Raw genomic sequence first — 23,623 nt, 5'->3', positions numbered from 1 at the left:
ACATTGGTAGGGCATTGATCGCCTTCATATATTGGTAGGGCATTGTTCACCTTCATACATTGGTAGGGCATTGATCGCCTTCATATGTTGATAGGGTATTGCTCACCTTCATACATTGGTAGGGCATTGTTCACCTTCATACATTAGTAGGGCATTGTTCACCTTCATACACTGGTAGGGCATTGTTCACCTTCATACATTGGTAGGGCATTGATCACCTTCATACATTGGTAGGGCATTGTTCACCTTCATACACTGGTAGCGCATACAGTTGCTCAGGTTTTGCTTACTTTCACACCTATACACAAATTGAATTAACCTGTACCTATACTAACATCCATATTCTCATGTGAGGACCCCAAGACGCAGGGATTTTTGCATACTCACCGTAAAATCATTTTCTCCGAGCCACTCATTGGGGGACACAGACCATCAGAGTAACACAGGAGGAGCGGGGACACAGACCAGGGTAAGGGAGCGATGCATTTATCACAGAGGGATTTAATTTGTAAAATGCAGCGCTCCCTTACCCTGGTCTGTGTCCCTGCTCCTCCTGCGTTATTCCGATGGTCTGTGTCCCCCAATGAGGTGAAGGAGGAATTAGTGTTTAAACTTGGGGGGGCAAATCACAAAAATAAATGCGTTTCATGCTTCTGTACCCGTGCTTTTTTTTTCACCCCGAAAAAACTAAAAACTGATGGCAATGTTTTGCACTTAATCATTGCTTTCTACAGGTGAAAAAAAATTTGCAAATAAGCTGAAATTTTGTTTGAAAAAATGCAGCAGTTTTCCAATTTAGCCAGGAAAAAAAAAACAAGCGTGGTGTGTATGAGATTTCTGAAATCTGACAGCCTTTGCAGGTTCTACAAGAAGCTGCTTTTAATTTGAATTTAAAAAAAATGTAGCAAAAACGCAACTTGTGAACATAGCCTTATGGCCAAACAGCTGCATGCAGCCTTACAACACCAAGCACAGTGCAGAGCGTTGGGTGGAATGGTATAAAGCCACCACCACTGAATTCTGGAGGAAACGTGTTCTGTGCAGTGACGGATCACTCTTCCCTATCTGCGTCTGATGGAGGAGTCTGGGTTTGGTAATTCCAAGAAAATGTTACCCTCTGACTGCAATGTGCCCGCTGTACAGTTTTGTGCAGGAAGGATAATGATGGGGTTTTTTTCTGAGGATCGACCTTGATCCTTGATGCCTTAGACCCAGTGAAGTGAAATTGTAATGCTTCAATAAACCTAGACATTTTGGACTATTGTAGATTCCATCTTTGTGGGAACAGTTTGGGGAAGACCATTTTCTGTTCCCCATGACTGTGTCCAGTGCAAATAAATAAGGCAGCACACTGTAGCACCAAAACCTGCAAACATGAAACATGAAAATTGAATTGCATTACTGCACTAGAAATATGAAAAATTGAGAATGCTTAGTGCATAAATTGGCCAATTCATGTGTACCTGGCGGCTACGATAAGGTGTTTCTCATTGCCAGGACCTAATGCCAATCATCTCTCTCACAGTCTAGATCTCTCTGGGAACCTAATGTGAATCCCCTCTTGGTCTGAAGTCTATATCTCTGTGGAGGGGCAGAATCCTACTGCAATTAAAAACGCCTGAGGCTAAGGGGCGGAGTGCTCAATCAGAAGGCTTGGAAGGATGGTCCCTTGATAAGAAGGTCGTCTAGGTAAGGCAACACGACCATGCCCCAGGAGTGCAGAATGGACATGACGGCCGCCATGACCTTCATGAACACTTTGGGGGCGGTGGCGAGGCCGAAGGGCAATGCTATGAGCTGGAAATATTCCTCGCGGACAGCGAAGAACAGAAACTTCTGGTGAGGGGGAAAGATCGGGATATGAAGGTAAGCATCACGGATGTCGAAGGATGCTAGGAACTCCCCCTTCTCTATCAAGGAGATGACAGAGCGGAGGGACTCTATCCTGAAGTGCCGGACATTGACAAATTTGTTTAGGAGTTCTAGGTCCAGGATGGGCCTCATCGTTCCATCCTTCTTCGGGACCACAAATAGGTTCAAGTAGAGCTCCTTGAACCTCTCTTTTTCTGGGACCGGAATAATGACCCAGTCTTGACAAAGCTAATAGATGGCCCGGTATAAGGACCATGTCAGCGCCTCCTCTTTGGGGGGACGAGATGGCAAGAACCGAGCTGGAGGTAGGAAGAAAATTCTATTTTGTATCCGGAGGACACCAGGTCCCTCACCCATTCGACATGAACAACATAGCCAGGCATGACGAAACCGGAGTAGGCGACCGCCTACTCTGCTTGTGTCGACCGGAGAATGCCACGAGTCATTTAGGCGAGAATCTATGGGACCTGGATCTGGACTGCTTAGGTCGGCTCTTCCATGACTGGTTGGTATTGTACTGCTATTAAAAGACGCCAGAGACAGAATCAAGGAATGTGTTACATCAGACCTGTATGGCAACATTTTGGGTAATAAATTGGTGAACGAGGGACAGTCTCGTGTTTATTTCTGTCTTATGTTTTTCCGATGGCCTTTTCTGGACTACGTTGGATTCGCTAGATGACTTCGTACCTGCATGTGCTTTTTTTTGTTTATTTAAATAAACACTCCCTCACACTATCCTTTGTTCACCAATTTATTAAAGTTTTTTTTTGTGTTTTTTTTTTATTACCGAGTTAGTAATGACCGACACCTCTCCATTACGAACCCCAGGAGTTGATGGCAGGTGTGATTTTTGGCAAATCACAGCTGTCATCAACCCAAATACCATTACCCCAATTGCCAAAGCACCAGGGCAAACAGAAAGAGCCAGACAAAGCGCCAAAATTGGCGCATCTAATGTGATACTCCGGTTCTGAGGAGGCTGCAGACTGGTATTTTTAGACTGGGAAAGGCCCCAAAACAACAGACCTTCCCAGTCTAATAATATAAGCCTGGAGGTGTCTGCTTTACCTTGGCTGGTTATCAAAAATAGGAGGGACCCCAAGTAATTTTCTTCAATTATTTATTTATTAGGTTAATACATTGCCACTATCACTTTGGTTTTGGTCCATATATCATGGATACCTTTAGTGGTCATGTATAGGAAGGTGTATCTCAAGAATCTGCCTCCCTCTATGGCTTCTACCAGATTGTTCTCACCAAGAACCTCTCTTATCATCCTGGCTGAGGAGGAGGGCAGCTCTGGGGGAGGAGAGGAACAAGTAGGGGATCCGAGATAGCCAGACCACTGTGCTCCTTTGGTCTCCCAACCATATTCTCGGTGAGCCTCTCCTCCATATTAGATCCCTAAAAATACGGTTTACATTGTAAAAATAAAGACGTAGAGGGAGTCAAAGCGGAGCAGGTATAATATTTGGGGCCCGATTTTCATTATTGCTAAAATGTTCCCAACTCTGACATACACAGCTTTATTGCATTGTAAATGGAAAAAGGGAGAGAAAAAAGTAAAAGAAAAAAAACTTACCAAAATCCTGATTTTGGATCTGATAGACCAGACTGAATTTCCCTTGACCACTCGCTAAACTGTTCTTGCTCGTACTCTTTGAACTGCTCCAGGTGTTCTCCAGCATCTTTCCGAAAGGCCTGAAACCCCGACAGATCTGACAGAAGAGTTTCCGCTATCTTCACAGAATCCTCCACCTGTGGTCAGCGGGAAGAGACAGAAGGTAGAGGGGGCACGCAGTCACTGTAGTAAGGATGTGTGCCCTTGTGATATTTCAGGGACACTCCAAGAAAGAGCAAGCCCTGCGTTGTGCCTAATGCAGAGTCTGGGGCTCTTCTCATGGTGTTCTGTTAAGGGTAACCATACGTTAAACTACCTTCACAATAAGCAGTCCTGTGTGTGAGGATAACTATTTCTGGCTATTATATAACTTGTATCCTCCATGCTCACTAGTTTTCCCCTCTGCAGGCTCTATTTCTAATCTGCAATCCACTGGGAGTTGGAAGGACAGGACAAGCAGCAGTGGTCTCTGCCAAACACAGCACAGCACGCAAAGAGGATTCCTGCTCTTCATTCATTTTTTAGCACCTAGAGACAGACAACAGTGACATGGATGAAATTATACAGCAATGCTGAGCAGTCTGGATGTGAATCAGCTCTGTGGGGAGGTAGAAGACTTGTTAGAATGCTCAGCTCTATTTTTCTATGTTCCCCTCTGCCTGTTTCCTCTCCATGCTCCTCGCTCTCCCCTCTCAGAGTATAAAGGTTTGCATCACTCAGACAAGACAGTCTGTGGGATCACTGTGTTGTCATGTAAGACAGACTGAAACTGTTTTGTGGATGATAAGTACAGGAGGCAGGGGAAGACGTGGCTCAATTATGTACTATGCAAGACATAGCACAAAGTATCTTAGATTTGCCTTTACTATTGATTTATGCAAAGTTTGTTGAAAGTAAAGTTCCATTTTAAATACCTTCATATGCTGCCCCCTACAGCTCTTAATTAGGTATAACACCGAGTGAAAGTTTACACTATCCAAATCATCAACCAAATCAGACAGATGGCCGGATAATTTTATAGCTCTGTAATTTAAAGATGAAATGTACAGCTTGGATGCTAAAAGGAAAACTCATCCTCATTATTGAAAATTAAATCCCGCTATTCACCGTAACAAGGTTTTGCCACTGATCACCATTTACATGCTACTATCACTGTGATCACAACAGGGACATTTTCACGAAAGTCAGATAATTATTGGACCAGGTGGACTCCGTCGTTACGGCCTTTCACTCCAGGCAATTATCATTAGGATCCAACATTCATGGTTAGAGCGTAATGAAAATAGCACTCGCCTTCCATATTTAAGGCCATTTCTGTAGTACCATAGGAGGTTATAATAAACATAAAACCAAAGCCTTAGCATGTCAAAGACGTACCGAAAAGGTGCGGATCGGGGATGAGTTATGTAGATGTATATGATCGATCCCACAGTGAAAGTGGTATAGAGGAAATACATTAACCATCTATTTCCAGGTCTCTTTCTCGCGGTTTTTTTTTTTTTTTTATTTATTTTTAAAGGCACAGCTTACCTTAAGATGGAGTTGGCGCACCCACACAATGTTATTCACAACCTCGGGCAGGTTCTTGCCAGCGAGGGGTCCAGAAGAATCTCCAGGGGTGCCATGGTAGCGAGCTTCAAAGTCTGACCGGATCTCTAGGAATGACACACAAAAAAAAAAAAGGATGAATAAAAGGATAGCGGAATCATATAGATCTTACATGAATGAAGTGGACTGCAGGGTTCTGGTATACTCAATCATCCAAAAACAAAAATCAATTTACAAAAAATAAGATAAAACGACAAAAAAAAAAATACTGATACTTGTATATCCACCACTGGAATCCCGATTAATCATTTTCCCATCGAAAATAGAAATACTTACCTCCTGCACGAGCACTGTCGGCACTGTCGTTCCCAGTCAGTAACGTGACATTGTTGGTGTCGGGTGACCTCTGCAGACAATCGTCAGTCGCTGATCGGCTGCGGATCATTGATGTTCTGTTGTAACAGCGGTACCTGACCAGCGGCCACTGATTGGCTGCAGCGTTTACATGATGCAACAGTGTCACATCAGCCACTGGGAACAGCAGCGCCGGTGTGGGAGGTGAACATCAGCTTTTGCTATTTTACTCAAAGGAAAGGTTGTCCGATCTATATAAAAAAAAAATATTTCAATGAAATAAAATTAGATGTCAATAAAAAAAAATTCTATTAATGTTAAAGGGGTATTCCCATGTCCATTATCCTATCCTAGTATGTAGTAGGTGTAATAATAATAATATTAGCAAATATCTCCAAATAGAAATGTAGTATAGTTCTTCTAATTCGCTATGTCGCATTCCCCATGTGCAGGGCATTGTAGTAGCTTAGTTATCCATGGTTATAACCACTCATATAGTGACAGTTAGCTGTTTTTGTAATATGTGTTAAATAAAAAAAAATAAAATAAAAAACACAACCTGGAAAACCGTACAAAAACAAAAGCGCATGGTTTTACCCGAAACAGGCTGAGCAATCTGATGTCGGAGCTGCGCCAATTGCAGCAGTGTCTGTCTGCATAACAGCAAATTGCGTTCTTGGCTTTTTCAGATATTATACAGATGGAAACAGGCAGGATGTTAGGAAAGATCCGCACGAAAATGGAGATGGCATGGCCTAAAAGATTGTACATTTCCTTAACAAACATTGTTGGTCGGATTATTTCTCTTTCTAGAAAGGTAAGATGGGTATTATATGCTGGTCCACAAGCCTGCCTGCTGCAGAACCTCTTTGAGAAGAGAGACCTTAATGATAATCTGTGGCCGACATAGAAATTCCTCTTCAAAAAAAAAAAAAAAAGCTGAAGAGTAGTTATGAGCGAGTGTACTCGTTACTCGGGTTTTCCAGATCACGCTCGGGTGGTCTCCGAGTATTTGTGACTGCTCGGAGATGCATGATTTACGGCTGCTAGCCAGCCTGAGTACATGTGGGGGTTGCCTGTTTGTTAGGGAATCCCCACATGTATTCAGGCTGTCTAGCAGTCGAAAATCATGCGTCTCCGAGCAGTCACAAATACTCGGAGACCACCCGAGCATGCTCTGGAAAACCTGAGTAACGAGTATACTCGCTCATCACTAGTGAAAAGTCTACTACAAAACATAATAATCTATCTATATCTATATATATATATATATATATATATATATATATATATATATATATATATATATATATATATATATATATATATATACACACATACATATACATATTATACATACAGTGCCTACAAGTAGTATTCAACCCCCTGCAGATTTAGCAGGTTTACACATTTGGAATTAACTTGGCATTGTGACATTTGGACTGTAGATCAGCCTGGAAGTGTGAAATGCACTGCAGCAAAAAAGAATGTTATTTCTTTGTTTATTTATTTTTTTTAAATTGTGATAAGTTTTTTCAGAGGGTCATTTATTATTCAACCCCTCAACCCACCAGAATTCTGTTTGGTTCCCCTAAAGTATTAAGAAGTAGTTCAGGCACAAAGAACAATGAGCTTCACATGTTTGGATTAATTATCTCTTTTTCCAGCCTTTTCTGACTATTTAAGACCCTCCCCAAACTTGTGAACAGCACTCATACATGGTCAACATGGGAAAGACAAAGGAGCATTCCAAGGCCATCAGAGACAAGATCGTGGAGGGTCACAAGGCTGGCAAGGGGTACAAAGCCCTTTCCAAGGAGTTGGGCCTACCTGTCTCCACTGCTGGGAGCATCATCCGGAAGTGGAAGGCTTATGGAACTACTGTTAGCCTTCCAAGGCCTGGACAGCCTTTGAAAGTTTCCTCCCGTGCCGAGGCCAGGCTTGTCCGAAGAGTCAAGGCTAACCCAAGGACAACAAGGAAGGAGCTCTGGGAAGATCTCATGGCAGTGGGGACATTGGTTTCAGTCAATACCATAAGTAATGTACTCCACCGCAATGGTCTCCGTTCCAGACGAGCCCGTAAGGTACCTTTACTTTCAAAGCGTCATGTCAAGGCTCGTCTACAGTTTGCTCATGATCACTTGGAGGACTCTGAGACTGACTGTTTCAAGGTTCTCTGGTCTGATGAGACCAAGATCGAGATCTTTGGTGGCAACCACACACGTGATGTTTGGAGACTGGATGGTACTGCATACGACCCCAAGAATACCATCCCTACAGTCAAGCATGGTGGTGGCAGCATCATGCTGTGGGGCTGTTTCTCAGCCAAGGGGCCTGGCCATCTGGTCCGCATCCATGGGAAGATGGATAGCACGGCCTACCTGGAGATTTTGGCCAAGAACCTCCGCTCCTCCATCAAGGATCTTAAGATGGGTCGTCATTTCATCTTCCAACAAGACAACGACCCAAAGCACACAGCCAAGAAAACCAAGGCCTGGTTCAAGAGCAGGGTGGATAAAAATCAATGTTTTTTTAAAAAAATCAAAAAAATCGGATTTTTTTGATTTAAATCGGATTTTTTCGATTTAAATCGAATTTTTTTCAATAAACTGCTTTTTGAGGAAAATATTTTACCATCCAAAGGTTCTTCCATCATGAGATAAAGCTGAGTTGTTTAACTCAGTAGAATAAAGGCTGTATATGTGTAACATTCACAATGCCATGCTCTTCCAGAGGTTTCTGTAGGATGCTGACTATCCAACAAGTTTGGGCATGTCAACTGAATGGAAAAAGAAACTAAACCAAAAGTGAAACCAAGCTAGAAGTGTGGAATTAAAGGGGCAGTATGAACAAAATGTGGAGGCTATTAATAGTTTATACAATTAAGGCTACGTTCACATTTGCGGTCAGCGCCGCAGCGTCGGGCGCCGCAGCGGCGCCGCATGCGTCATGCGCCCCTATATTTAACATGGGGGCGCATCGACATGCGTTGTGCTGCGTTTAGCGCCGCATGGCCGCAAGCGTTGGACGCAAGAAACGCATCAAGTTGCATTTTTTTTTGCGTCCAACTTTCGGCCAAAAACGACGCATGCGGCGCAAAACGCAGCGTTTTAGCGTGCGTTTTGCCGCGTTTTTGTTTGCGTTGTGCGCTGCGGCGCCGACGCTGCGGCGCACAACGCAAATGTGAACGTAGCCTTAGACATGCTGCTTTTAAACACCTACCTATTGCCATATAGTAAAACAAAAAAGATTTTTACTTACTTTGGGGTCCCCCCCTCACCCTGGCGTTAGATCGTTGCCCCTAGTTTCGTCCGTGTAACTATGGGCGCACATGCGCACTGCTCTCACTTCTCATTTTAATCGTGATTTATATTAAAAAAAACCTTTTGATTTAAATCAGTGATTTAAATCATGATTAAAATCATGATTTAAATCGATCCGATTTAAATAGAAAAAAATCTTTTGATTTAAATCGTGATTTAAATCATGATTTAAATCGGCGTGATTTAAATCAATCCACCCTGTTCAAGAGGCAAAAAATCAAGGTGTTGCAGTGGCCTAGTCAGTCTCCTGACCTTAACCCAATTGAAAACTTGTGGAAGGAGCTCAAGATTAAAGTCCACATGAGACACCCAAAGAACCTAGATAACTTGGAGAAGATCTGCATGGAGGAGTGGGCCAAGATAACTCCAGAGACCTGTGCCGGCCTGATCAGGTCTTATAAAAGACGATTATTAGCTGTAATTGCAAACAAAGGTTATTCCACAAAATATTAAACTTAGGGGTTGAATAATAATTGACCCACACTTTTATGTTTAAAATTTATAAAAATTTAACTGAGCAACAAAACTTTTTGGTTTGTAAGATTTATGCATCTGTTAATAAATCCTGCTCTTGTTTGAAGTTTGAAGGCTCTAACTTATTTGCATCTTATTAAACCTGCTAAATCTGCAGGGGGTTGAATACTACTTGTAGGCATTATATATATATATATATATATATATATATATATATATATATATATATATATATATATATATATATATATACATATATATATATATATATATATATATATGTATATATATATATATATATATATATATATTCGTCTAAGGTGCACTTCCGTCTGTCTGTCACGGAAATCCCGCGTCGCTGATTGACCAATCAGCGACGGGCACAATCCGGCCGTGAATTCGCCCCTTCCTACTCTCCGTCAGTGCCCCCTCCAGTCAGCGCTCACACAGGGTTAATGGCTACGTTACACCGCGTTATGCCACGGTTTAACGCAGTCCATTAACGCTGCTATTAACCCTGTGTGAAAAACTGTTTACTATTGATGTAGCCTATGCAGCATCGATAGTGAAAAGATCTGATGTTAAAAATAATTAAAAAACAAAACATCATTATATTCTCACCTTCCGACGCCTTTCTCGCTCGGGGCCATGCATTGCAATCTCACGAGATGATGACGTAGTGGTCTTGCGAGACCGCTACGTCATCATCTTGTGAGACCACAATGCATTCTTGGGACCGGAGCGTCACGAGGAGCATCGCTAAACGCCTTGCCTGGATCCGGGGGCCGCCGGAAGGTGAGTATATAACTATTTTTTATTATAATTCTTTTTTTTTTTTTTTTTAACAGGGATATGGTGCCCATATTGCTATATACTACGTGATAGCAGAATCTGTATTTGATTTGTCAATCCAACAGAGGGATCCACTAAATAATATTAGGTAATACAGCACAAGTGGAGTTAAAACGTAACTTTTACTAATAATATATGGATAAAAGTCAAAACAATATCACCCAAAGTGTTATAAAAATATGGGGTGAGGTCACACCAAGAGACCGATAACACCCCTCATAGGATTCAATAAGCAACGCCTGTAGAGGCTCTAGCGAATTAAGGCAGATCAAAGTATGGTACAAACTATAACTAGACAAGCATCTCTGCAAGGTAGCATAGGGGGTGGCAGAACTTATTGTCTCCCTTTTTGAGCACGTAGGCACTGACCTCTCTACACAAGCAGGTCCCCTGATGATTGGCTTGGAAGAAACGCGTCGGGACTGACCATAGGGAGAGTGCAGGGTATGCTGTGACAGGGGTAGCTGTGGACTGCCCTTGTAAGGGCAGGAGTCTTTTGGGGATAGCTTACCGGTAGCCCCATAGGGAATGACAGGGTATTGTCGTTTCCCTCTACCAAGTCCCGGATTACTCCATGATCAGAAGTCTTCCGGTGCTCCTGGTCATTCATATTGGAATTGGTGAGACTGTTCCTTTTATTTCACCTTAATGACTATTAGTGACACCACTTTGTAGGTGTTATGCTTTATTATTAAGTGATGACTGTCTACATGTGATCAACTGTATGGAGTTATATTCTGCCACTCATGAGTATTTGATTGAGCTAGTTATAGTTTGTACCATACTTTGATCTGCCTTAATTCGCTAGAGCCTCTACAGGCGTTGCTTATTGAATCCTATGAGGGGTGTTATCGGTCTCTTGGTGTGACCTCACCCCATATTTTTATAACACTTTGGGTGATATTGTTTTGACTTTTATCCATATATTATTAGTAAAAGTTACGTTTTAACTCCACTTGTGCTGTATTACCTATATACTACGTGGGCTGTGTAATATACTACGTGGGCTGTGTTATATACTGCGTGGGCTGTGTTATATACTGCGTGGGCTGTGTTATATACTGCATGGGCTGTGTTATATACTGCGTGGGCTGTGTTATATACTGCGTGGCCTGTGCTATATACTACGTGGGCTTTGTTATATACTGCGTGAGCTGTGTTATATACTGCGTCTCTATGCTATATACTACATGGGCTGTGCAATATATTACATGGCTGGGCAATATACTACGTGGCTGTGTTATATACTGCGTGAGCTGTGCTATATACTACATGAGCTGTGCTATATACTACATGGGCTGTGCTATATACTACATGGGCTGTGCTATATATTACGTGGCTGGGCAATATACTACGTGGCTGTGTTATATACTGCGTGAGCTGTGCTATATACTACATGAGCTGTGCTATATACTACATGAGCTGTGCTATATACTACGTGGGCTGTGCTATATATTACGTGGCTGGGCAATATACAACGTGGCTGTGTTATATACTGCGTGAGCTGTGCTATATACTATGTGGCTGTTATATACTACGTGGCTGTGCTATATACTGCGTGGGCTGTGCTATATACTGCGTGGGCTGTGTTATATACTACATCGCTGTGCTATATACTACGTGGGCTGTTATATACTGCGTGAGCTGTGTTATATACTGCGTCTCTGTGCTATATACTACGTGGGCTGTGCAATATATTACGTGGCTGGGCAATATAATACGTGGCTGGGCAATATACTACGTGGCTGTGTTATATACTGCGTGAGCTGTGCTATATACTACATGAGCTGTGCTATATACTACATGGGCTGTGCTATATACTACATGGGCTGTGCTATATATTACGTGGCTGGGCAATATACAACGTGGCTGTGTTATATACTGCGTGAGCTGTGCTATATACTATATGGCTGTGTTAAATACTACGTGGGCTGTGCTATATACTACGTAGCTGTGCAATATACATGGCTGGGCAATATACTACGTGGCCTGTGTTATATACTACGTGGGCTGTGTTATATACTACGTGGGCTGTGTTATATACTGCGTGGGCTGTGTTATATACTACGTGGGCTGTGTTATATACTGCGTGGGCTGTGTTATATACTGCGTGGGCTGTGTTATATACTGCGTGGGCTGTGTTATATACTGCGTGGGCTGTGTTATATACTGCGTGGGCTGTGTTATATACTGCGTGGGCTGTGTTATATACTGCGTGGCCTGTGCTATATACTACGTGGGCTTTGTTATATACTGCATGAGCTGTGTTATATACTGCGTCTCTATGCTATATACTACATGGGCTGTGCAATATATTACATGGCTGGGCAATATACTACGTGGCTGTGTTATATACTACGTGGACTGTGCTATATACTACGTGGGCTGTGCTATACACTGCGTGGGCTGTGCTATATACTGCGTGCTCTGTGCTGTATACTACGTGGGCAGTGCTATACACTGCGTGGGCTGTGCTATATACTGCGTGCTCTGTGCTGTATACTATGTGGGCTGTGCTATATACACTGTGTTCCAAATTATTATGCACAAAGAGTTTAGGAGTGATAAGGTTAGAATGTTTTTGTTTGTCATTTAAACTCATTGATGGTGATGTGTGTCAGGGCTCTTTATATCACTGAAAGCAATTGCAGATACCTGTGCACATTAGTTTGGCAGGTGTGTCCAAATAAAGGCAAGACAACTTAAGAAGGCTGTTCCACATTATTAAGCAGCCTACATTTTTGGCTAAAATGGGAAAGAAAAAGGATGTGTCGGCTGCTGAGAAGCAACAAATTGTGGAGTATTTAGGTCAAGGCATGACTACAATCAACATTGCCAAGACACTTCATCGTGATCATCGCACAATCAAGAAGTATGTAGCTGATTCCCAGCACACACGTGTGCGTGCTGATAAGGAAAAATTGAGGACTCTTTCCAACAGGCAATTGCGTAAGGTTAAAAGAGCAGCTGCAAAAATGCATTGTCATAGCAGCAGACAAGTTTTTGAAGCTCCTGGTGCCTCCAACGTCCTCAGAACAACAAGATGCAAGGTCCTTCAGAGGTGCGTAAGCCATCCTGTCGACCACCTCTATCCACTGCACACAAGCAGAAACGGCTCCAGTGGGCCAAGCGATACATGAAGACTGATTTCCAAAATGTTTTGTTCACCGATGAGTGCCGTGCAAAGCTCGATGGTCCAGATGGATGGAGTGGAGGATGGACACCCCATGAAAACACGGCTAAGGCGCCAACAAGGAGGAGGTGGAGTAATGTTTTGGGCTGGAATCATGGGGAGAGAGATTGTCGGCCCCTTTATGATCCCTGAAGGGGTAAAGATGAACTCCGTAATCTATGTGGAGTTTCTAAAACAACACTTCCTGCCATGGTTCAAGAGGAAGAACCGTGCTTTCCACAGCAAGATCATTGATAATGCACCGTCTCATGCTGCAAACAACACATCTGCATCTCTGGCTGCTATGGGCATAAAAGAGGACAAATTATGGTGTGGCCACCATCTTCCCCTGACCTCAACCCCATTGAGAACCTCTGGAGCATCATCAAAAGGAAGTGTCTATGATGGCGGGAGGCAGTTCACATCTAAGCAACAGCTCTGGGAGGGGATTCTGTCCACATGCAAAACAATTGAAGCAGAAACCATCCAAAGACTGACAAATTCAATGGACGAGAGAGTTCAGAAGCTTCTTTCGAACAAGGGGTCCTATGTGCAAATGTAACATCACCTAGAATAAAGTTTTCACTTGAAAACTGTTTGATTTCATTTTGTAATAAGCTGATAAAGCTTATAACTTCACAATTGACTTTTTTTTGTTCAAAATAAAAAAAAAAAAAAGGTTGAAAACTCTGCTGTGCATAATAAGTTTTAACATGCATTTTGAGTGTTTATTTTTTTAAAAAAGATACTGTTTTCATAGGAAGTTTGTTCCAATACATTGCAATTATACTAGAATAGTAGATGACTGGAAAATAACAGTGACTGCAATTCAGATACGTAATTTAGGGAAAATATGAGGAAATATTATTTGCATAATAATTTGGAACACAGTGTACTACATGGGCTGTGCTGTATAATATGTGGCTGTGTTATATGCTACGTGGCTTTGCTATATGCTATGTGGCTGTGCTATATGCTATGTGGCCTGTGCTATATACTATGTGGCCTGTGCTACATACTACGTGGCTGTGCTATATGCTACGTGGGCTGTGTTATATGCTACGTGGGCTGTGTTATATGCTACGTGGGCTGTGTTATATGCTACGTGGGCTGTGTTATATGCTACGTGGGCTGTGTTATATTTCTCTGCTGTATCTGTGCATCCTGAATCGTGGTATGCGTTAAAGAGGGGGGCTCACTGAGACTCTTTCGCCCGAGGCCCTCAAAAACCTGGAGCCGGCCATGGCGTCACTGATTGGTCACGTCCGTCCGGATGAATCCTGTGTATAAATTGCATTATTCTGAAAACTTCATAAATAAACTACATACATATTCTAGAATACCCAATGTATTAGAATCGAGCCATCATCTAGTGTTCTATAATCTAAAAGTATCATTAGAATCTCTCAGTAGGGTCAGCCCCTCATTTCAGGGTGGTATCATATCATACCTTATACTCGGTGGGTGGGGGGCAACCTTTAGGACCCTCACTAATCCTGAGTGTAGAGGCTGCAGCATTGCATCCATTCATACTTTTTCTCTGGCTAGCGCAGAGCCTCGGTCACAGCTGTGCAGGGAAATACCGCTGACTCCACTCACTTAAAGTTACGGTACAACGTCAATATTACATGTGATTATACATTTCCACCACTTAAGGATCTAAGGACCTCCATTGGTCAGATCAGGGGAGATCAGGGGACATCGCCTCTGCCTTGGTGTTTGGTGGACCAGCGCAGATGACGACGGTGCTGTGCCCTTCTTGCAGCAGAAAACAAACAAGGAAGGAGAGTTTCAGACTTTCCAGAGCGCTCCCTGTGGGCGCTGATCTGCCAGACAGAGTTGTCAGAAGCAGAACTGAGGCCGATAGAAATGGTGACTATCAGAGAGTAATACACACATTTAATGTGGGGGGTGGAGGCTTAAATGGAGACTGCTGGTCAGGTAACAACAGTAGAGGGAGCACATTACTGCACCAGAGCCGCAGCCCCTCTATTCTCAGCTGAGTTCCTCCTGCAGCACACGGTGACTCTTTCTGTTCCTACTGCAGCAGACTGTAACCCTTCCTGCACCCTCCTGTAGTAGACGGTGACCCTTCCTGCACCTTCCTGTAGTAGACGGTGACCCTTCCTGCACCCTCCTGTAGTAGACGGTGACCCTTCCTGTTCCTACTGTAGCAGACGGTGACCCTTCCTGCACCCTCTTGTAGCAGACGGTGACCCTTCTTGAACCCTCCTGTAGCAGACTGTGACCCTTCCTGCACCCTCCTGCAGCAGACGGTGACCCTTCCTGCACCCTCCTGCAGCAGACGGTGACCCTTCCTGCACCCTCCTGCAGTAGACTGTGACCCTTCCTGCACCCTCCTATAGCAGACGGTGACCCTTCCTGCACCCTCTTGTAGCAGACGGTGACCCTTCTTGAACCCTCCTGTAGCAGACTGTGACCCTTCCTGCACCCTCCTGTAGTAGACGGTGACCCTTTCTGCACCTTCATGTAGCAGATGGTGACTCCTCCTGTTCCTACTGCAGCAGACTGTAACCCTTCCTGCACACTCCTGTAGCAGATGGTGACCCTTCCTGCACCCTCCTGTAGCAGTCGGTGACCCTTCCTGCACCCTCCTGTAGCAGAGATCTTTCCTGCACCCTCTTGTAGCAGCCGGTAACCCTTCCTGCACCCTCCTGTAACAGACGGTAACCCTTCCTACACCCTCCTGTAGCAGACGGTGACCCTTCCTGGACCCTCCTGTAGCAGACGGTGATCCTTCCTGCAGCAGACGGTGATCCTTCCTGCACCCTCCTGTAGCAGTGATCTTTCACACACCTTCCTGTAGCAGACGGTGACCCTTCCTGCACCCTCCTGTGGCAGTCGGTGACCCTTCCTGCACCCTCCTGTTAGCAGACGGTGACCCTTCCTGCACCCTCCTGTAGCAGACTGTGACCCTTCCTGCACCCTCCTGTAGCAGACTGTGACCCTTCCTGCACCCTCCTGTAGCAGACTGTGACCCTTCCTGCACCCTCCTGTAGCAGTCGTTGACCCTTCCTGCACCCTCCTGTAGCAGTCGTTGACCCTTCCTGCACCCTCCTGTAGCAGACAGTGACCCTTCCTGCAGCAGACGGTGACCCTTCCTGCACCCTCCTGTAGCAGACGGTGACCCTTCCTGCACCCTCCTGTAGCAGTCGTTGACCCTTCCTGCACCCTCCTGTAGCAGACTGTGACCCTTCCTGCACCCTCCTGTAGCAGTCGTTGACCCTTCCTGCACCCTCCTGTAGCAGTCGTTGACCCTTCCTGCACCCTCCTGTAGCAGACAGTAACCCTTCCTGCAGCAGACGGTGACCCTTCCTGCACCCTCCTGTAGCAGACAGTGACCCTTCCTGCAGCAGACGGTGACCCTTACTGCACCCTGCAGTAGCAGTGGGTGACCCTTACTGCACCCCCCTGTAGCATTGACCCTTCCTGCACCCTCCTGTAGCAGACTGTGACCCTTCCTGCACCCTCCTGTAGCAGACGGTGACCCTTCCTGCACCCTCCTGTAGCAGTCGGTGACCCTTCCTGCACCCTCCTGTAGCAGCCGGTGACCCTTCCTGCACCCTCCTGTAGCAGCCGGTGACCCTTCCTGCACCCTCCTGTAGCAGCCGGTGACCCTTCCTGCAGCAGACGGTGACCCTTCCTGCACCCTCCTGCAGCAGACGGTGACCCTTCCTGCACCCTCCTGTAGTAGACGGTGACCCTTCCTGCACCCTCCTGCAGCAGACGGTGACCCTTCCTGCACCCTCCTGTGGCAGTCGGTGACCCTTCCTGCACCCCCCTGTAGTAGACGGTGACCCTTCTTGTACCCCCCTGCAGCAGACGGTGAACCTTCCTCCACAAACGAACAGCAAATACATCTAGCTTGCTAATCCCATCATTACCTTGAATATAGTCCACGAGTCTGGCCAGCAAAGTTTCCCGTTCTAGGATCAGATGCTTCCTAATACTTGGTCTCTTCACCAGCTCTCTGTGTGTCTGAAAAGCTTGAAGGAGCTAGAAAAGACGACAATCATATCAGAAACTGAAAGTAGACTTGAGCAAAAAGATTCTCCGGACCCCGATCCAGAGCCCTGTGAGCCTGCCCTGCCTGCCGACATCCCCGGTGCTTCTTCTGTGCAACGTCATAAGGAGGGGGCATGCCGGCAGGTAGGACGAGGTTCACCGGGCTCGGATTTGGCGGCCACGGAGTACCAATGTGGCCTCTCAACCAGTGTCCTGCTAATCACTCCAGGCAGTGACCTGACCCATGTGCGTACCTGTTGTGGACTGTCACTGATATCAGAGATATACGATTTCAGCTTGCTTGCTATTTTTTCTTCTGCCGGTTCAATTATCCTTTCGTATTGAGAAACTGCAGCTCTCCATAAAGGCTGGAGGACAATGACATGAGAATCATCAGTGACAGAGAAGTGTAGGAGACCCCAGATGTCAAAGTAGCAGAAATCCTCACCTCAGTATATGGGTTGTAGTGCACGGGGTTCAATCCAGCAAACGGTTCAAACAATTTCCTAGAGCGATGGGAATGGTCATCGCCAGAGGGCAGAAAGTGCACCAACTTTTCATGCATCATCCTTATAGTGAAGACCTGCAGACATCAGAATATGGGTTATTCTCAACAGTGGAAGTGATCACCTATCCACAGTCTGTCTGATAACTTTCCTACTAGTGGCTCAACCACTGGAGAGCCTGAAAGAGGGGCTCTGAAATGCCCTTGGGAATGGATCCATGGCAGTGCTCCATTCATCCTCTATGGGATGGTCGCAGGAACACTACACTTGGCTATCTCCTCTAGTTCCATAAACGATGAATGAAGCTATGGCGCCAGATGTGCGGCCACCACTCCGCTCTGATGGGCTAGTGCAGGTCCCCATTCTCAAGATCAGTGGAGGCTCCAGCGGTTGGACCTCAACTGATCAGAAAGCCATCAAAAAGGTGATTACGTTTGTTCTTGGAAGTAAAGTAATAATGTCTATGAACATGGATGATTATACGACTGGAATGGATGACCATTTTGGTGCTAAAAAATGATGGATGGACATTTAATAAACCGTTATATGGGAGAACATATGTGCCAGGCAATGAATAAGATAATCAGAAATGACTTGCACTAGGAAAGTCATTTTGACTATTGCAGATGTTTTACAATCCTTGTCCGTTTAATCACCAGTACTATACCTCCTCAAGACGTCGGCCGAGGTTGTGCAGAGATTCTGGGATGTACTTCTCATTTTTCCACAGGTGAGGAGTATAATGTCTCCACAGTTGTCCGGTGAGATGTTCGCAGGCTGCCGTCCATTGCTCACACACGGCAATACCTGCCCTGAGGGTCTCCTTCACCGCCGGAAACGGCTCGGTCCATAGATTCATCTCCGTCAGGTTCTTCTGGACACAGCGTCCCAGCGTGTTGCCTACAGGACACAGTGGGAAGATCATCAATACAGAGGTCTATATGGTTATTATACTGCAGACGGCAAAATGTCAGGAATAATTATTCAATTATAGAATAGAATTATTTATTCAATTATAATCGAATTAAAAAAAAAACAAAAACACAGGAATATTATAAAGGTTTTGTTTAGACACTAATTTCACAGAAGCAATAAATGAATTAAAAGTTCTGGAGTGAAGGCCTGGAGTTACATGGGCAAAATAAAACTAATAGCTTGTTAAAGGGATATGTGGGACATTGATATTAAAGGCTTGTTCTTATACTAGGCATTTAACATTTAATTAATTAGTCACATGGGGTGACTAATTACGGTAATTATTTCAGCAAGCCTAGAAGGAAGGTAACCATCCGTTTTGGTGGCTACCTAAACATATAAGATATGTGACCCTTGTACTTGCTTTTTCATAGTACATAAGTAGATATTTACATTTTGTTGATAACTAAACGATAATATTAAACATTTTAGTAAAGATGTTGTACTGTATATTAAGTTCCTAAATAAATACAAATTCTGCTTTAATATATGTTTTGAGGTTTTTTTATATGAAATCTGGCAGGCGACTGATGTGTAAGGCCATGTTCACACTTTGCGGGTTTTACCGCGGATCCGCGGCGATTTTGATGCTGCGGGTCCGCAGCAGTTTCCATTGCATTTACATTTACATGTAAACCCTATGGAAACCGCAATCCGCTGTGCACATGCTACGGGAAAAAACGCGCAGAAACGCAGCGGTTTACATTCCATAGTAACATAGTAACATAGTAATTCCGCAGCATGTCACTTCTTTGTGCAGAATCGCTGCGATTCTGCACACATAGGAAAGCATTGATCCGCTAACTTCCCGCTTGGGGCTGTGCCCACGATGCGGGAAGTAAGCGGATAATGTGCAGATGGTACCCGGGGTGGAGGAGAGGAGACTCTCCTCCAGGCCCTGGGAACCATATTAGTGTAAAAAAAAAAAGAATTAAAATAAAAAATAATGATATACTCACCTCTCAGCGCTGCACGCGGCCGTCTGGTATCAGGGTTGGTGTGCGACCAGGACCTGCGGTGACGTCGCGGTCACATGACCGTGACGTCACGAAGGTCCTTCTCGCACAGCATCTTTGGAACCGGACAGCCGCGTGCAGCGCCGAGGAGATCGGGACGTCAGAGGGTGAGTATATAACCACTTTTTATTATTTTTAACATTACTATTGATGCTGCATATGCAGCATCAATAGTATAGGAGTAAACCCGCAGCGGAAACTGCAAAACAAACCGCGATAAATCTGCAGGGATAACCGCAGCGGTTTTGCCCTGCAGATTTATCAAATCCGCTGCGAGAGATCCCGCAGAGGACCCCGCAAAGTGTGCACATAGCCTAAGTATTTTGGCGCAACTAACTGAAGGCTAATATATCAATGGTGGTCTGACTCACTCATACCAATTAGCAATTAAAATGGTCATTGGTGGTCCGACAACCAGGGCTGTGGAAGTCGGTAAGCCAAACCTATGACTCCTCAATTTCCATGACACCGACTCCACCAAAATGGGCTCCGACTCTGACTCCACAGCCCTGACAGAGCTGTGGAGTCGGTAAGCCAAACCTATGACTCCTCAATTTCCATAACACCGACTCAGACTCTGACTCCACCAAATGGGTTCCGACTCAGACTCCACAGCCCTGCCGACAACCACTGCACATCCTTTACCATTTACCGGTCTCATCGGCCTACTTTCTGCAGCAGTTGTGCCTGGTATAAGATCTTATTTCCATGCACCTGAATGGGACAAAGTTGTAGCGAACCCAGCAGAGATGCTACTAACAGTACAAAGTTGAGCCTGTAGAAATAATGTAGGGGGTGAGGTGTTCGCTAGAATGTCACGGTGCCTCGAAATAGCTTATTAGCTCAGGTGCACAGAGTCAGACCCCCACTGATCTCGTACTAACAGCTTCAATATCAAAGCCGGGAACAGTGAGAAAAGACGAGAATAGTCCGGCGCCACCATTGGGTGCATACTCCCTGCAGCACACCAGGTGATTGACAGGTCTCTCCCTATGTACACACATGGGAGAGACCCGTCATTCAAGTAGCCATGCCCGCAGAAGCCAGCCAGGGGCACCAACACTAGTCTGGCTCCACCACTGGAAGGCTTCTCCAGTTTTGCCCTGTGCAGGCTCCCTAATTTTCTGTTGTCTCTGAGCTAGTGGAAGGTGACTAGCTGCTTTAATGTCTCCAATACCTTGATATGAGGGATCCCTGCTCTCTTGGCCAATACAAGTTCATTAATATTTCTTAAATTATCAATGTTATACATCAAGAAAATGCAAGATAAGATTTGAGCAAAAACATTCACAGGACCCTGATCCAGCAACCATGTCAGTAGTCCCTTGCTGCCGGATCAAAGCCCACCTACCTGCTGGCATCCCACTCTTCTCATAAGTAGGCCCAGTGCGACATCACTGTTGAGGCATGACATTATGGCAAGCGTAATGAGAAGTTATAGGAATGCTGGCAAATATTAGGAGGAGGTTTGCAGGGATCTGGTCCGGCAGCAATGGACAACTGAAGTGGCCACCGAACCAGGGACTTGTGAATCTTTTGGCTCAATTCTAGAAAGGATATTCTACTATGGTTATATGCCAGTGCCATTCATCCTACCAGTGATCTCCAGTAAGTGCTTCATGCGTCGCTCAGGATAAGGGTCATGCTCCGTCTGCCTCCACACATCATCCACCACTTCCTTGGTGGTTTCTACAAGTTCCACAAGTTCAACCAAAGGCAGAGCGTCAAGGTTGTTGTAATACTGTGAATGCACCAGAAAAGTTAGAAAACCTGCAGACAATCATTATTATCTATAAGTGTCACTGAGTAATGGTTTGGAAAAAAAAAAGAAAAAGTCCTTTCCCTTTAATTGATCACTCCAGATGGGTAACGTCAGAGTTGTCATCTATGAAATTCAGTTTAGCTACAAACATCGTAGTAATGATCAGGTCGTTGTCCCTTTATGCATTTATTTTTCTTTATCACTTCATTGGGGAACACAGGTAACCATGGGTGTATGCTGCTGTCACTAGGAGGCTGGCACTAGGCACAAAAAGAAAAAAAAAAAGAGTTGGCTCCTCCTCAGTGCAGCGCCCCAGAGTCCTGGTCGTTGCAGTACTGGTGCTCCGCCGCTAAGGGGGGCTATGGTACGTCTGATGGCACTGAAGGAGTTCACCTGACCAGGTATCACAGACGCCAATACACTTCACAGTCTGGCCTCCAGGGGGAGCTAAGGGCACTATGTACTAGGCCACTCCTCACAATCTGGTAAAACTGGGGGTTGGATAGGAAGTTAGACAGAAAGCTGACTGGGAATCGAACAGGCAACATCCTGTGGCAGAGGGTGTTGCGGGGAGAGACTCAGGGGGGTCCCTGTCAGGGGTGGGATCCTGACAGAGGCCTAGCGAACAGAGAGAACGTTACGGGACCGCGCCTGCACGATATAGCGGCGGTGCCCTAAGAAAGGACAAGAAGCGAGGTTTATTGTGCTGAGTGAGAAACGAGATCAACGCAACAAGGAGAATACCAGTAGGAGTCGTGCTGTAAGACGAGGCAAGATCCTACTGAGGCGCGTAACCGGTGGCCGGAACGCCGAGGAAGTATACAGCTCCAGGCCTAACTTCAAACCTACGGCAGGACAGTCAGTTATAGGCAGGCTCTCTCACTCACATCACCTAAGAAGACATAGGGGGCAACATTTGGAGAGGGGCGACACTAGGGTCCCGGAAGAGCTCCGAGCCTACCCGTCATACGGGTGCGTCCTAGCCATAGCATCTGGGGGACGAAGAAGAAGAACATCATAATCGAGTTGTGAGGGAACACGAGAAACAGACACAACAGTTGTGGGGACTATCCCGTAAGCACAGCAGGGGAGGACCGCAACACATAAGCGCTAGAAGGTAGGCACAGATTTCCACCTGCAAAGGGAACTCTGGAGGTGCCATCGGACCGGCCGGACTTGCGCAGCCCGGTTAACCGTATTCCGGATTGAGGATCCTGAAGCCTTCAGTAAAGAGGTAAAGAGACTGCAACCTGGTGTCCTCGTTAATTACTGCGACCGGCACTGCACCACATCCTCACCACCTCCCACAACATTACCGTCATTCACCCCTATTATTGGGCGCCCCACGGCAGGGTCACGGACCGGGTCTAGCCACCGTGACAACCCCAGAGCAGAGACTCAGAGGCCCGGTACCGGGTGCCCCTCGGCCCTGCGGCAGTGGGGGCGCTTCATCAGCAGGGTACACCCACCGACTGGCACAAAGCTCGTCAGTTTTAGCTTAGTGTCAGTAAGAAGCATGACCTGGATCTGATCCTAGATCCATTTTTTTTTTTTATTCTTAGGTCAACCTGTTGTGTGTTATTAATCTTTTCTCTTTGCTTTTCAGATTCTTCTCTTCAGGGTAGCAGGGTGTAAAGCCTCACCGCATTTTCCCAAAATAAGAGACTGAGAGAACAGTGTGGTGGCGTCTACAGTCTACTCTGTGGTCTGTGAGTCAGGACCTTTCCCCCTGACACTTCAAGTGTGTCTCAGGGCGGATCGTAGTGGCTGGTTCTTTGGCTGTTCCCCCTCCCCAGCTCATCCTAGGAGTGGTGCCAGGAGGAAGACGTTGGCCACTTTTAAGTGGCCGTCCCCTCCTCAGGGTCAACACCATCTTCTGGACTGTCTGGGACCACAATGGTGTGGGAAGGAGGACAATTACGTTTTTTCCAGTGACCCCCTCCTCACCGGGAACCTCCTGATGTCGTCCACGGGATGAAGAAGTCTGGACGAGCCATTTCCCCCGTTCTTTCTCCACAGTCCCTCTTCAGGTGGCGGGGAGGCATCACAAAGAGGAGATCACAATGCTCCCCCACGCCACTGCCTCTAAACCAGAAATTTAATCCCCATACTCTCGAGT

General features: G+C 45.5%; 1 protein-coding gene across 5 annotated transcripts in view; it reads right to left on the bottom strand.

Annotated features, from left to right (window-relative positions):
* The window catches only part of DYNC2H1 (dynein cytoplasmic 2 heavy chain 1), a 491,577-nt gene that overhangs the window by 445,699 nt on the left and 22,255 nt on the right, over positions 1 to 23,623 (bottom strand). For all 5 annotated transcript variants that reach the window (XM_077298509.1, XM_077298507.1, XM_077298508.1 and 2 more), the window contains exons 5-11: positions 21,339 to 21,483; positions 18,419 to 18,651; positions 17,694 to 17,828; positions 17,500 to 17,613; positions 17,125 to 17,236; positions 5,027 to 5,151; positions 3,458 to 3,633 (exon numbers count right to left, since the gene is read on the bottom strand). In XM_077298509.1, coding sequence (XP_077154624.1) covers positions 3,458 to 3,633; positions 5,027 to 5,151; positions 17,125 to 17,236; positions 17,500 to 17,613; positions 17,694 to 17,828; positions 18,419 to 18,651; positions 21,339 to 21,483 — 1,040 coding nt within the window. The remainder of the gene's footprint in view (positions 1 to 3,457; positions 3,634 to 5,026; positions 5,152 to 17,124; positions 17,237 to 17,499; positions 17,614 to 17,693; positions 17,829 to 18,418; positions 18,652 to 21,338; positions 21,484 to 23,623) is intronic.

The sequence above is a fragment of the Ranitomeya variabilis genome, chromosome 3 (assembly GCF_051348905.1).
Source record: "Ranitomeya variabilis isolate aRanVar5 chromosome 3, aRanVar5.hap1, whole genome shotgun sequence".
NCBI lineage: Eukaryota > Metazoa > Chordata > Amphibia > Anura > Dendrobatidae > Ranitomeya > Ranitomeya variabilis.
Note: the sequence above shows the minus strand (reverse complement) of the source record. Positions and strands in the feature narration are given on the sequence as shown.